Genomic DNA, 15,379 nt, shown 5'->3' on the forward strand with positions numbered 1-15,379 from the left:
AATGAATAAATATTTTTAGAGTTCTTTGAACTTTTAAATCAAAATGTATACAAATAGATCAATGGAACAAAATAGAGAGCCCAGAAATATATACAAATATAGTCAGTTCATCTTTGACAAAAGAGCAAAGGCAATTCAATGGAAAAGGGTAGTCTTATCAACTAGCGGTGCTGAACAACTGGGCACCTTTCACAAAAATTAACTCAATTGATTGTAACCTAAATCTAAAACACAAAACTAGAAAATGCCTAGAAGATAACGTAGGAGAAAATCGAGGTGACCTTGGGTTTGGCATTGACATTTTTTTACATACAACACCAAAAGCATAATCTATGAAGGAAAAAAATTGATAAACTGGACTTCATTTAAATTAAAAATGTTTGCCCTATGAAAGACAAGCCACAGACTGGAAGAAAATCTTTGCAAAACACATATCTTTCAAGAACTGTTATCCAAAATATACAAAGAACTCTTAAAACTCAATAATTAGAAAGCAAACAGCCTGATTTAAAAATAGGCAATGGATCTGAACAGACACTTCACCAGAGAAGATACACACATGGCAAATAAGCATATGAAAAGATGCTCCACATCATATGTCATTAGAAAATTGCAAATTAAAAAACAATGAGATACCACTGTACATCCACTGTATCTCAAAATATAATGGCCAAAATCCGGAACACTGACTACACTAAATGCTGGCAAGGAGTGGGGCCAGGAGCTCTTGCTCACTGCTGGTGGGAATGCAAGTGGTACAGTAGCCACTTTAGAAGAGAGTTTGGCAGTTTCTTACAAAACTGACACCACTCCAGCCAGTCATATGCTCAAGGAGTCCCTGATATCAGCATCTGGTCCAGAAAGCCAGGGTATTTTACTGGTGCCATGACTGAGCAAATACTGGGCTCCTCCCAGAATGGGCTTATCTGACCTAGTCAGCAACCCTCTTAAGCTGAGCATCTCAGCTTTGGAAGCTTGCATCTTTTTAGTCTTTGCTAACTACGTGTGTGTGCAAATGTTTTTATAGGCACTAGGGGTAACGCCTAGAGGAATGAAGAGCTCTCTGGGTCCCTATTTAGATGGGTTTATTTTTGTATTCAATATATAATAGTAATCCATAGTATGGCTGTGGTAACAGCAATAAAAGAAATGAATGATTTATTCAGCAATAATAAGAAATGAGCCATCAAGCCACAAAAGACATGGAGGAACCTTAAATGCACATTGCTAATTTTAAAAAGCCCATCTAAAAACACTGCATACTGTATGACATTCTGGAAGAGGCAAAACTAGGCGAACAGGAAAAGATCAATGATTACTAAGGGTTCTGGGGGAGGGTGGAGGGATGGATAAGTGGAGCACAGGAGATTTTTAGGGCAGTGAAACTATTCTGCATGATACAGTGATGATGAACACGTGTCATACATTTGTCAAAACCCATGGACTATACAATGCAAACAATAGACTCTAATGTAAACTGTGAACGTCAGTTAATAATGTATCGATATTGGCTCATCATTTGTAACAATCATACCACACTAAGATGTTAATAATAGGAGAAACTAGGGGAGGACACGGGTATTACCGGGACTCTATGTACTCTGCTCAATTTGTCTATAAACCTAAAATTGCTCTAAAAAGTTAAACCTATTTATTAAAAAAGATTTTTGTATATGTTTGTATGTATATATGACTGATTTTTTTTCTGAGTCGAAGTAGATGTATGGCTAGATTGAACCAACCTTGAGTACAGAATATCCCCAATAATGTTATATAATATTTTGTGCCTTGAATTCAGTTCTACTTTGATATTTATATTACTGTTCATCTCTTGTCTTATTTTCCTGATTTACCTTTATCTACCCATTTCATTCGTTTCAACCTTTCTGTTTCATTTTGTTTAAGTATATTGTTTTTTAATTGGGAAAAATATTTGTTTTAAGAAATAGAAGTCATAGGTTTTCTAATTACACATTAGCTTCCAATAGCTTCACATGTACTTCACATCAAATATCTATTTGTTACTCATTTTAGGGTTAAAATTTGTGCCTTTCCTCCTTTTCATATGTTTGGAGTTTGCTGTTTTAAAATGTTCCTACTATATTAGGTAGTTAACAAGTCTTTGAAACTGCTCTAAAATTACTTTATTTCTCTTTTCTCTAAAACCTTTAGGACAAAGTTGCTTTAGGAGCTAAGCCCTATAAAGAAGAAATTGAAGAGCTCAAAACAAAGCTGGTGAAAATAGACCTAGAGAAGATGAGAAATGCCAAGGAGTTTGAAAAGGAGTATGTCTTTGTCTTAATTGAATATGACTTTAGTAGCTTAAACTTCCTTTCTAAACTGTATAAATCTAAAATATATTAAGATATTGTTATTGCTTTTTATAAAATAAATACAAACATCTACAGATTTTAAAGTTATTAAATTCTCATTATGTATGCAAAGGTTTTGAAAACAAGCACAATTCTGATCAATTACTGACATACTATGTCTTTGGATACTTCTTGTTCAATCATATAGGAACAGCTTAAAAATGGCCTTTTTTGTTTGAAAGTGAATATTAAGAACGTGTGTGTGTTTTTAGCAGTTTGTCTAAGGTTTCTGTTGGTTCTCTTAATTTCATTTGTTCTTCCTATTGTATTTTTGTGTAAGGTTTTATTTCCTTTTAAATTGTAGTACTTAGTGCCCAAGAGCATATTCCCTTTTTATTGATTTATTTATGTATAGTACCATATACAATAGCATGCCTAAAGTTCTTTGTGGTATAGCATAATGAAAAGAACATTAAACAGAGAGTCAAGGAAACTGAATTAGAAATATAATGTTGCCACTTATTAATATGTCACCTCTGACTCCTCACACTTTTTATTCTTCCTGTAAATGTTTAATAAATGTTTAATGATGATATCTAATTTTGCCCAAAAAGTCGCACTCTGAATCTTCATGCATTCTAACCAGCCTTCTATTGATAGGACTGTTGGTTTTAGTGGAGCATCATTAAAAAGGCAATTTTAGTGGCCAGCCCAGTGGCACGGTGGTTAAGTTTGCACATTCCGCTTCGGTGGCCCAGGGTTCACCATCCTAGGTGTGGACCTACACATCACCTGTCAAGCCATGCTGTGGTAGGCATCCCACATATAAAGTAGAGGAAGATGGGCACCGATGTTAGCTCAGGGCCAGTCCTCCTCAGCAAAAAGAGGATTGGTGGCAGATGTTAGCTCAGGGCTAGCTAATCTTCCTCAAAAGAAAAAAATTTTTTTAAATAAATGCAAAGCAATTTTATATAGAATAGAATCAGCAGATACTTTCAGTCTCTAAGAAAGGCAGAAAGTCTCATAATTTAGCATTGCCAATTAACACTCAAGCAAATAATTAACAGAATGTCTTTTTCTCCTGGGTGCAATGAGCAGACTGTGACCTCTGACTGTGTCACCTCAGATCAGAGCTGCAGTCGAGTGTGCTTTCCTTACAGTGTATACAGAAGGTGCTTTTGGTTTTACGCTTTGGTAATTGTTGTACCTTCAAGAGGTTTCTAGGACCTCATGATAACAACCCAATTATTTGTTTTATGGTGCCCCTGAATGTAATTTTGCTCAATATCCAGTTAATGATACCTATTGGGCTTTCAGAAATTTTAAAAGAATTGGTTTCTCAATGTTAAAAAAAAATTGCCCCTGCAGCCAAACAGAACACTTCCAATTTGATGGTGTTATTTATGGCTATAAAGTGCATGATACCAGGGGGTATCGTGAGGGCTTACCTACTGCTGCTTATGCATATCATATCAATGTGATGTATCTTATCAGAAAATTCTTGACAGCAGTTCTGTTTATTCTTCCATTAAAAATTAGTTGCTGGCCTTTTACATATTTCTGTTGTTATTCTTAATAGAATTACTTGTACAAAAGCCACTGTAGAACATCAAAAAGAAGTTATAAGGCTATTGAGAGAAAATCTTAGACGAAATCAGCAGGCCCAAGATACTTCAAGTAAGTAGAAAATGCTGATATTTCCAGATCTTTTTCCATCTTACTTCTCAGTATACTTACACATTTTGAAGACTGCTACTATATATATGACAGTCAAGAATAAACCTGTTAATCACTAATTTATAAAGAACTATTTTTAAAATGAATTCATTGAGATCATATTTATCCTGTGATACCTCCTTAAGTTTCCTGTAATCTCAACTATTTATCCATTATAGATTCTTAAAAACTATGAATGTAACCTGTGCGCTATCAGATCTTTACATATCAGTGAAGATACCTTCAGTAGTATACAAGAATGACTTACCTGTCAAGGTAGACGTACCCTTCCCAATAAAACACAAGCATATCTTAATAGATTTTAACCATGTGCACTGTAAAAACATAGTCAGTATACAGTAAATATTATCCTACTTGTTGTTGGTACTGAAAATACAGACTTGATGCTTACTGGCAAACTCTTTGAAACTTATCTTAGATACAGTTTTCAAATCTAATCATCAAATTTCTGCATATACATTCCTCAAACTGTATCTTTTCCCATATTTCTGTCTCTTATGTTTCATTTGAAAAGAGAGAATGCTGAACAGTACTTGGGGCAGCTTTGTGTAGTGGGTCCAGCATCGAAATAACGTCACGAACAGTTCTCTAAGCTGACTGCCCTCACTTAACAGCCTGTGAAATCATGAGGAGAACGCCTGACCTTCTAGATTGGATATAGACTTGTAAGGATCAGGCTAAAAGTTGTGTGTGAAAGCACACTGAAAATTCTAAATGTCAGGCAAATGCAAGATGATGTTTGTGTGTATTATTGTCCACGCATTGTCTGGTGCTTGTTTAGTTTGAACTGCCCTAGTGTCCATTGCAGGATAATTGCAGCTCCTACCTGGAAAACTTCAAGGGGTAAAAATAGAACTTTTGTTGTTAGAGAAGGGTCAGGATGATTCCTTCTAATTTGTGACTTTCAGGTACGTGTTATACCTGAATTCAGAATAATTCAAAAGGAAATGGACATTGAGTGTCTTCCCCACACTCATCTTGCCCCTCCCTTGTAAACAGTCAGTGACCCAGTGGATCATTCCACTTTCTAAGCACCTCACACTTTTATGCAATTTTACCTAAAATTTACAAAACAGTTCTTTACATTACTTGTACACATATGGTGTAAAATACTGAATAGTATATTCTTTAATAGCAGTCTAAGGTTTATTTAGTTAACAAATACGTGTTGAGTATTGGGAGCACATTGACTGCCTTGGGGTGGACCCCACACACGCTGTGTGGTGGAAGCAGCCCTCCAGGGGACCCCACTGGCGTCGAGAGTAGACAGTGAAGGGCAGCTCCGACTGCTGCCGTCACCGTGAGTGATCCTAGCAGGTGGTGGTGGTGGAGGTAGTGGGTGGAGAGAAGCAGGGGTTCCACAGATACTTAGAATCCATGATGGAATTGGCATAGGAGGTGAGGGAAGAGGAGGAAGTCAAGGATGACGTTCAGGGAGATGGTGCTGAGATGCTTTGTTTTTTATAGTGATTTATTGAACTTACTAATGTTTCCTTTATTGTGAACTTTGGAGATAATTAAAATTATCACCTGCCTGTGTGTTTGCCTCCCACAGTGATATCAGAACATACTGATTCTCAGCCTTCAAGGAAACCCTTAACCTGTGGGGGTGGCAGCGGCATTGTACAAAGCACAAGAGCTCTTATTTTGAAAAGTGAATATATACGGCTAGAAAAGGAAATTTCTAAGTTAAAGCAGCAAAATGAACAGTTAACAAAGCAATGGAATGAACTGTTAAGGTAAGATCTGCTTACCTGATACAGGAATTATGCTTATGGTGGTACGTGTGGGAGAGGATGATGCCTACACATGCATATATATTTTTTGCAGTGGGCAACCCCTCACACATATAGGGGAAGTAATTTTTAGAGCTCATGTAATGTGTCTTTTTTAAAAGGAATGAGAATATGGTAGCACCATTCCAGAGGTTTGCTATCCATCAACTGACCTTTTTTTTTTCCTGAGGAAGATTCCCCTGAGCTAACATGCCAATCTTCCTCTATTTTTAGTATGTGGGCTGCCAGCACAGCATGGCCACTAACAGAGTGATGTGGGTCCACACTCGAGAACCAAACCCAGGCTGCCAAAGTGGAGTGCCCGGAACTTAACCACTAGGCCACAGGGCTGGCCCATCAACTGATTTTAGCTAAGCCTGTTTTTAACTAAGCCAAGAACCAAAAAGTAAACCAAGATCTTTGAGGGGAGCTTAAATATGCCACAAATATGCCCAAGTCAGTGAGGCTTTACTCAAAGGAGAATCCCTGAGGTCCATTATTGTAGCCCATTAACCTTTATAAACAGTTGTAAAAAATTTAATTAATTGGCTTCTACCAAAGATTAGAATCTTGTGCTAATCTTTACTAATGATGCAATAGAAGAAAAATAGGCATTAAATAAATATGCAAATAGCTACTGTTCTGTGTGAGGCTATTAAACAACAAAAAAAGCAAACAGGACATTATGAAAGGGTCCAACAGAGGGATCAGACCTTATCTAGATGTGGGGAGGGGCGGTGATCAAGAAACTAATATGTAAGAGTAGATCTGAAAATGAGTAGCAGTTAGGCTTGATGACAGGAGAGATGGCTAAGCCTTCTAGGCTGAGGGAACAGCATGTGCACAGGCTTTGAGTCAAAGAGGAAAGTGGAACAGAAAGACATGCAGTGTGGCCAGAGCATACAGAATGAGGCAGAGTAAGTGCAAGATGCGATGCCAGAGGCCACTGGTCCAGATTACACATTGCAGGTCATTCTGAGGCAGCTGGGGTGGTCTCCTAAATGTAACGGGAGGATTACCACCACTGGAGGATTTTAAGCTGGGGCCTAATGAGCTCATACGGCGTCTCTAGCTGCTAGAGCAGAATGGGGGGGAACCCAAAAGTGTGAGGTTGTATCAACACACTTGGCTGACTGATCAAAGAAAGGAGAGCAGGGCCTAGGATTGCTTCCCAGGCTTCTCTGAAGGAGTGAATAAATGCAGGCAGCATTTCCTGTGGGAAGCAACACTATAAGTAATCCAGAAAAGCACAGTGTAATATATCTTTTAAAATAACAAAGGTACATTAAAGATTCATCCATCCAGAAGACTAACTTATCAAATTATTGCCACAGAGCATCAGTAGATAAACCATGCTGGACGACATCACTGATTCATTTGAAACCTAATATCATACTTTTCAAGATTCTGTGATCACGGAGATTTAGTACAATTTTTCAATTTATATTGACCTCATTTCATTTTCTGAACTGTGGAAATAATCCAAACTTAGGAAGCATTAGGTTGAAATTAAAATGTAAATATGATAAAATGGTAAATTATATGTCACATATATTTTACCACAATTAAGAAAAAAAATTTTATGTAAATATGAATATATTTCTGGAATTGAGCAGTCTTACAGTCTCTTTTATTTTTCCCCACATTTAAGCAATAATCATCATCTTTCCAATGAGGTCAAAATGTGGAAGGAGAGAACTCTTAAAAGAGAAGCTCACAAAGAAGTGACTTGTGAGAATTCTCCAAAGTCTCCTAAAGCGACCGGACCAGCTTCTCAAAAGAGACAGCATACGCCTTCTCAATGCAAGGAACGGAATTTACAAGATCCTGTGCCAAAGGACTCACCGAAATCTTGGTTTTTTGATGGCCGATCAAAGTCTTTCCCAGCACCTCACCCAGTTCGCTATTTTGATAACTCAAGTCTAGGCCTCCGCCCAGGTGGGTAAATATACTGGTTACTTGGGGATCGGGGATAACGGTTGGAACTCATTTGTCACCTGTGGCCCCAAAGGGCAAGTTTAGACAAGAGAAGATGTCATGGAGAAGCTGCACTGCAGAGATGTCATTTGCTGTCTCTGTGAGAAGTTTCTCCAAAGCACAGCACTGAAGTGAAATCACTTTTTACCCCGAGGGAAGTCTTATTCTGCCTCCTGAACCTTCAACTTTTCCCTCAGATAGACAAGCAGCTCTCGAGGACACAGAGAGACACCATCCTACAAACATAACTACTTTTACTGCAAAAGACCTTCTTATCAATTCAATGGGCCAGTATTTCCAGTAGCATTATATTCATTTTACACAAGCCAGATCATAGACTTATATCATTTACATATTCATTCAATGAACAGAAATTTTTGGTCTCCACCTATGTGTCACATATTGCACCCTGATGGTACATTGATAACCAAACCAGATATGGCCCCTGCCTTCCTGGAGTTCACAGTCTAGTGGGTATAGACGGTGATCAAGTAGTCAAAAAAGGTACAGTTCTAGAGTTCAAAAGCCTATGAGTTTTTAATAGGTTGTTTTAGGAACATAAGGAAGTCTTCCTTGAAGAAGGGGACTGAGATCTAACAGGTTAAGGTGAGTTAGCTTAACAAAGAGGGGAGGGGAAGGCGATTCAGGCAGAGGGAACAGGGTCGGCCCAGCTGGGAGAGACCGTAACCAGGGGAAGGGTTGGAAAACCACGTGTGGCCAGAGCGCAGTGCACACAGGTTCCTCTGGGTGAAGTCGGTGAAGCCAGAGAGAGAAGAGCCAGATGCGCAGGACTTTGTGGGTTGTGGAGAGGAATTTTTACTTCATCCTGGGAGCATGCTAGAGGAAGCCGTTGAAAGATGTTAAAGAACAGCAGGAGAACATAATGGGTTATCAATTTGAAAACATTACCTCAGCTGTAAGGTAAACTGTATATAAGCTGTATGTTGTGTTGCAACCAAACGTGTTTTTTAATAAGATGACTTTTGCTTTCTATTTTTTTCTCAGAAGAACAAACTGCTGGAGCAGAGAGTGTGGATCCTCAGCCAGGCCCTTGGCACGCCTCCTCAGGACAAGCTGTGCCCGAGTGCAAGATTCAGTAAACTCTGCTGTCACTTTTCTAGGGGCCTAGTGTTCCTTATTTAGAAATGACTGTATTTGTTACTTTATTTTTCTATCCCTGGCAATGATGTCACAGTCCAACTTAATTTCAATTCAGTTTGCACTTTGCCATTAGAAATTGAGGCATTCCAGTCATTTAGAATGGTGATAGACTGCCTTCTTCCTGAATGTGGTAATACTTTAGAAGTTGAATTGTTTTATTTATTTATATATTTTGTGAAGAATAAAGTTATTGAAGGAAATTTCCAGTCTTTCCGTGTATACATAAAATGTATACATTTTCATTAATCTCGTAATCCACATGTGACTTAGATAATACATAAATTAAAGCATCATTTAATTAACAAAATTCCTAAACCTGGGCTCCCCGCAACACATAAAGCATCTATGGATGGGCTTCACACAATCTGTAAAACCTCTGAAATTTTATCTTTTGTGTGTGGATTCAGTTTTCTAGGATACTAGGGTCCCTACTTTCTTATAACATACTCTCTGAGAGGTCTGTTACTCTATAAGAGGTTAAGATCTGTGGTTTTAGAGAGTATCTGATAGTACTTTTATATCATATGACTTTGAAAAACCATATAAAACAGCAAGTTGCATAAGGTTTAGAACACAGTTAGTGATTTCAAGGCATTCTTGGCTCTTTGGTAAGAAGACTTATTCAAAGGGAGAGATTATTAATTGTATCATAGCCATCACTGTTAAAGTCTATGAATTGGTTATTTCCCTTACCTTAACACACTGTCACAGGTTCACTAGGGTGAAGTGAAACTGTGCCTTCCTATAACGCTGTCCCTCAGGCCTGTCCCTTGGGAGTTTGGTTTCTCCTCTGCACCCAAACCAGACATGATTACAGAGCTGCAGGTTGATTCTCTACGATGTTCACTCCTCCACTGAATAAGAGTATTGCAAAGTAGTAGGTATGTTCACCTGGGTAATAAAACGACTTTAAGGCCATTAAAAATATAATCAGTCTTAAAAATAGATGATGACATAAAGAGATGGAAAGAGATTCCACGCACATGGATTGGAAGAATAAACACGGTTAAAATGTCCATACTACCCAAAGCAATCTACAGATGTAATGCAATCCCAATCAGAATCCCAATGACATTCTTCATGGAAACAGAACAGAGAATCCTAAAATTCATATGGGGCAACCAAAGACGCCAAATTGCTAAAGCAATCCTGAGAAAAAAGAACAAAGCTGGAGGTACCACCATCCCTGACTTCAAAGTGTACTACAAAGCCATAGTGATCAAAATGACATGGTACTGGTACAAAAACAGACACACAGATCAGTGGAACAGAACTGAAAGCCCAGAAGGAAAACCACACATCTATGGACAGCTAATCTTTGACAAAGGAGCTGGGAACATACAATGGAGAAAGGAAAGTATTTTCAACAAATGGTGTTGGGAAAACTGGACAGCCACATGCAAAAGAATGAAAGTAGACCATTATCTCATGCCATACACAAAAATAAAATGGATCAAAGACTTGAAGATAAGTCCTGAAACCATAAAACTCCTAGAAGAAAATAGAGGTAGTGGACTCACTGACATCAAACTTAAAAGGATCTTTTTGAATACCAGGTCTTCTCAGACAAGGGAAACAGAAGAAAAAAATAAGTGGGACTTCATCAGACTAAAGAGCTTCTGCAAGGCAAAAGAAACTAGGATCAAAACAAAAAGCCCACCAAGTGGGAGAAAATATTTGCAAATCATATATCTGACAAGGAGTTAATCTCCATAATATATAAGGAATTCACACAACTGAACAACAAAAAGACAGCACAATCAAAAAATGAGCAGGGGATATGAACATTTTTCCAAAGAAGATATACAGATGGCCAAGAAACACATGAAAAGATGTTCAACATCACTAATCATCAGGGAAATGCAAATCAAAACTACACTAAGATACCACCTTACACCTGTTTAAATGGCTATAATCACTAAGACTAAAAATAACAAAAGTTGGAGAGGGTGTGGAGAAAAGGGAACCCTCATACACTGCTGGTGGGACTGCAAACTGGTATAGCCACTATGGAAAACAAGATGGAGGTTCCTCAGAAAACTAAAAATAGAAATACCATATCCAGTTATTCCATTACTGGGTATCTACCTAAACAACTTGCAATCAATAATCCAAAGAACATATGCACCCCTGTGTTGATAGCAGCACTATCCACAATAGCCAAGACCTGGAAGCAACCCAAGTGCCCATTGACCAATGATTGGATAAAGATGATGTGGTATATATACAATGGAATACTACTCAGCCATTAAAAGAAGACGGATCCATCCCATTTGCAACAACATGGAAGGACCTGGAGGGAATTATGCTAAGGGAAGTAAGACTGAAAAAGACAAACACCAGATGATTTCACTCACATGTGGAATATAAACAAACACATGGACAAAGAAAACAGTTCAGTGGTTACCAGGGGAAGGGGGGTGAGGGGTGGGCATAGGGGGTGAAGGAGAACACTTACGTGGTGACAGACAAGAAACAATGTACAACTGAAATTTCACAATGATGTCAACTCTTATGAACTCAATAGAAATTATATATATATATAAGATCAGTCTTCAGATATCCAGTCTAGTAGAATGTTGCTTAACTCTTGAATTTGGATATCTTTCATTCCTCAGATTTGGGAAGTTTTTGGCCATTATTTCCTCAAATAAATCTTTTGTCCCTTTCTCTTTCCTTCTGGAAGTTCCATGATGCATATATTGGTCCACTTGCTGATGTCCCATAAGTACCTTAGGCTCTCTTCACTTTTCTTTATTCTTTTTTCTTTTTTCTTCTCTAACTGAGTAATTTCATATGACCTGGTTTCAACTTATTGATTCTTCTGCTTGATCAAGTCTGCTATTGAACCCCTCTGTGAATTTTTCATTTTAGTTATTTGTATTCTTCAGCTCCAGAATTTCTGTTTGGTCCTTTTTTATAGTTTCCATCTCTTTAATATTCTCATTTTGTTTGTGCATCATTTTCCTGATTTCATTTAGCTGTCTATTGGTGTTCTCTTGTAGATCATTGAGCTTCCTTAAAACTATTATTTTCAAGTGTTTGTCAGGTATTTGTTCATAGGTCACCATTTCTTTGGAGTTGGTTTCTGGAGATTTAGTTTGTTTCTTTGATTGCATCGTGTTTCTCTGTTTCTTTGTGTGCCTTTTGATTTTTTTGCTGACTTTTATGCATTTGAAAAATAGCCACCTCTTCCAGTCTTTGTGGGCTGCTTCATACAGGGGAAGACCTTCATCAGTCAGCCCAGTTATAGACTGTGGGCCCTCTGAAAGCTTTTGGGCAGATGTGACTCTCTAGGCTTGTGTATGTGATTTGCCAATTAGAGAGGTTTGCCAGTTTCTTTTTCAGGAGCTCATAATCTCTTGCTCCCTCTAATATCTGTCTGTAGTACTGCAGCTTCTTTGGTGCTGCAGCAGGAAGCCACCCCACTCTCCTTTGTTCTCATTGGCCCCCAGGCATCCAAATTACGTCAGCTCCCATCAGCACCCCAAATCAGGTGAGATAGAAACCAGTCCCAATGGCAGCCCTCCAAAACGCTGGCACATAAGACACACGCTCTGCTCTCCTCCCTCCCTCCCTCCCGAGGATGAAGCTTCGAGTTGGGCACCTACTCCTGATGGTGCTGAGCCACGCTAGGCTCTGTCTGGTGCCAGACCATGCCAGTTCCATCAGCAGTTCGGGTCAAGTGAGACAGAAACCAGTCCTTCAGGCAGCTCTCCAAAAAGACGGAACTGTGACTGAATTTTCCTCTCTTTTCTTTCCCCTGCTCCTCACGATGGAGGAGCTGTAAGCAGGGGTGAGCTGTGCTGGCTTGGGGGAGAGGTGGTCGCAGGGAAAATGAAAGGGCTCTTCTGCCTAGTTTCAGGGTGGAAGTTGTTAGCTTTGCCCTTACCCAGGGGACTGCAACTTCTTACCTGGCTTCTGAAGTTCTCACAAAGATACTTTGGTCCATGTATTGCTGTTACGACAGTGTCTCTGTCAGGGAAAAAGAGCCGGGACTTTGTATTCCTCCGTCTTGCTGATGTCTCCCTCAGAATGTTGCTTAACTCTTATGACCTGAGTTTCAGTGTCATGATGAAAGATTGTGAAGGAACAATGATGAAAGTTAGCAATGGAAACTTGCGAGAATGTTAAAAAGCAATAAGATGGTCAGACAACACTAAAATCTGAAAAGTCAAGTCAGGACCAGAGAAGACAAAATACAGTATTGTTCATAGGAAACATTTTCTTGAGAGCCTAGCAGAATCATGTTCAGGAAACTTATTGAGAGCCTGCCATTCATACTCAAATATTTAACTACCTTCTACTGTGTGCTGATCACTGGTCTAGGCACCGAAAGGCACTGCCTTTGTGGGACTCATGTTGTAGCTGGAAAACAAATAACTCATACTTTTAATATGAGCTGATCACAATGTAAGGGTGAAAAAGATATGGTCCCTAACCTTAAACAAATTTAGTCCACTGACTATACAGAGGGGTAAGCAAATATCTGCAATACCATGTGACTTAGGCGGTCGTAGAGTAAGCATAATTGTTGAAGATCTGTGAATAAAGGGAGGCTGAAGACAGCTGCATCGAGAAAGAGGTACCTGAGTTGGCCTTGATTAGGGAACTCTCATATTCATAAAAAGTCTATTCCAAAATCCTCAAAAGTCAAAGGAAAGGTATTGGCGCTGGCCCCATGGCCAAGTGGTTAAGTTCGCATGTTCTGCTTTGGTGGCGTGGGGTTCACTGGTTCAGATCCTGAGCGTGGACCTACCACCGCTCATCAAGCCATGCTGTAGCAGTGTCTCACATAGAAGAGCTAGAATGACCTACAACTAAGATATACACCTATGTACTGGAGCTTTGGGGAGAAAAAAAATAAAGAGGAAGATTGGTAACATGTTAACTCAGGGCCAGTCTTCCTCACCAAAAAAAAAGCATAAAAAAAAGAAAGGAAAGATGTTGTTAGGAACACAAGGAGCACAGCTGCGTGTGATTACAGTCATTAGACCCAGTGTTAGAAGCTACAGTGGGGCAATGAGAGACAGTTTTACCAAAGACCTTATGTGAACACAAGCAGAAACTAGGGCAGGGTTTTAAAAAATCTTTAAGGGTAATTTTTACCATCCATTATAATTGGATTTCTAATAATCATTCACATTTTTAAGTACAAATGTAACAAATATTGTACATGCCAAGTCCTTCCTCCTCACAACATCCCTGAGGTAGGTGCTATGCCTACCTTCATTTTACAGACGTGAAACAGGTTTGGTCAGCTGTGTAACTTATTCACTTAGCTGGTGAGGGAAAGATGTGGGACTTACCTGCATCTTTCTGACTCCACAGTCTGTTCTTAACCACTGTGACTGTTACGGATACACTTAGCTCCAAGAACGAAAAACCTGAAAAGTGACTAAAGTTTATTTTTCTCACATAAGAAGTCCAGAGGAGTTAGTTTAGGGATTTTGTCTTAAGCCTGTCTTCAAGGAACTAGGTTCCTTTTCTTCCCTATTGTCCTTAGTGTGTGCCTCTGACCTCAGACCAAGTCACAAAATGGCTGCTAGGTCCCAAGGCACCATATCCACGTTCCAGGACCGCCCCCCCCCAAAAAGGAAGGAGCAAAAGCCAAAGGCCTTTCTATCCAAGAAGAAAGGCCTCCTCAGAAACTCCAGCCCACATTTCATTGGCCAACCCTAGCAGCAAAGGAAGCTGGCAATTTGAGAGTTTTGTTTTCAGCCCCTTGACACAAATAATCCACATCAATCTACAAATCAAAATTGGGGTGAATTTATTATGAGTCAGGTCTGAGGACTAGCCTGGGGCCTTCCTCCCCCAAGGAAGGAAGGGCACCAAAGAAGTGGGGTGTACCGAGTGGTTATACACAGTCTTGGAACAAAGAGCATCCATCATATATGGCAGGAATATCCCTTTTACAATTATCGCGAGATGCTTTGCTGGCCCAGCAGGTCAGAGGTCAGTAGGTCAGTGGTCACAAGGTGGGTGGTCACACGGTGAGCACAGCAGGTCCATAATTAATCCTTAGTTTAGGGAGAGATGCATATTAAAGGAAATGCCGATGTCGGGGGAAGCTACCTCCTTATCTTTAAGGGCATTGTTCTTATCTTTGGGACATTGTAAGCGTTTAAAGCAGATGTACAATGCATGCTCAACAGACCTTTCTGGAAAAACAAGGTCAGGTCAAATTAGTTTCAAACCAAATGGCTTCCTCATATCCTCCAATATAGCCTACTGCTTGTCATTTATTTATCACCCTTACAGTGTAGGAGGCAGGTGAAAGTGAGTTGGGTGGGTGCTGAGTGAAGCCACTTAAACAGCACGTGCACAAACAACCTACACACTCACTCTGCTCAGTTACCTGCCTGAGAAAGTTGGAGTTACGAAGCCTAGTGTAGAGGGCTCACGTGACCCAGT

The 15,379-nt window shown here is 39.3% G+C and overlaps 1 protein-coding gene across 1 annotated transcript in view; it reads left to right on the forward strand.

The window, feature by feature from the left end:
- The window catches only part of LOC139043323 (centromere-associated protein E-like), a 34,680-nt gene extending 25,518 nt beyond the window's left edge, over positions 1-9,162 (forward strand). Inside the window, exons 10-14 of the mRNA XM_070503551.1 lie at positions 2,173-2,285; positions 3,892-3,989; positions 5,605-5,788; positions 7,476-7,762; positions 8,807-9,162. Of these exons, the coding sequence (XP_070359652.1) occupies positions 2,173-2,285; positions 3,892-3,989; positions 5,605-5,788; positions 7,476-7,762; positions 8,807-8,901 (777 nt within the window). The 3' untranslated portion in view covers positions 8,902-9,162. The remainder of the gene's footprint in view (positions 1-2,172; positions 2,286-3,891; positions 3,990-5,604; positions 5,789-7,475; positions 7,763-8,806) is intronic.
- The last annotated feature ends 6,217 nt before the right edge of the window (positions 9,163-15,379 follow it).

Source organism: Equus asinus, unplaced genomic scaffold (genome assembly GCF_041296235.1).
Source record: "Equus asinus isolate D_3611 breed Donkey unplaced genomic scaffold, EquAss-T2T_v2 contig_2, whole genome shotgun sequence".
Taxonomy (NCBI): Eukaryota; Metazoa; Chordata; class Mammalia; order Perissodactyla; family Equidae; genus Equus; species Equus asinus.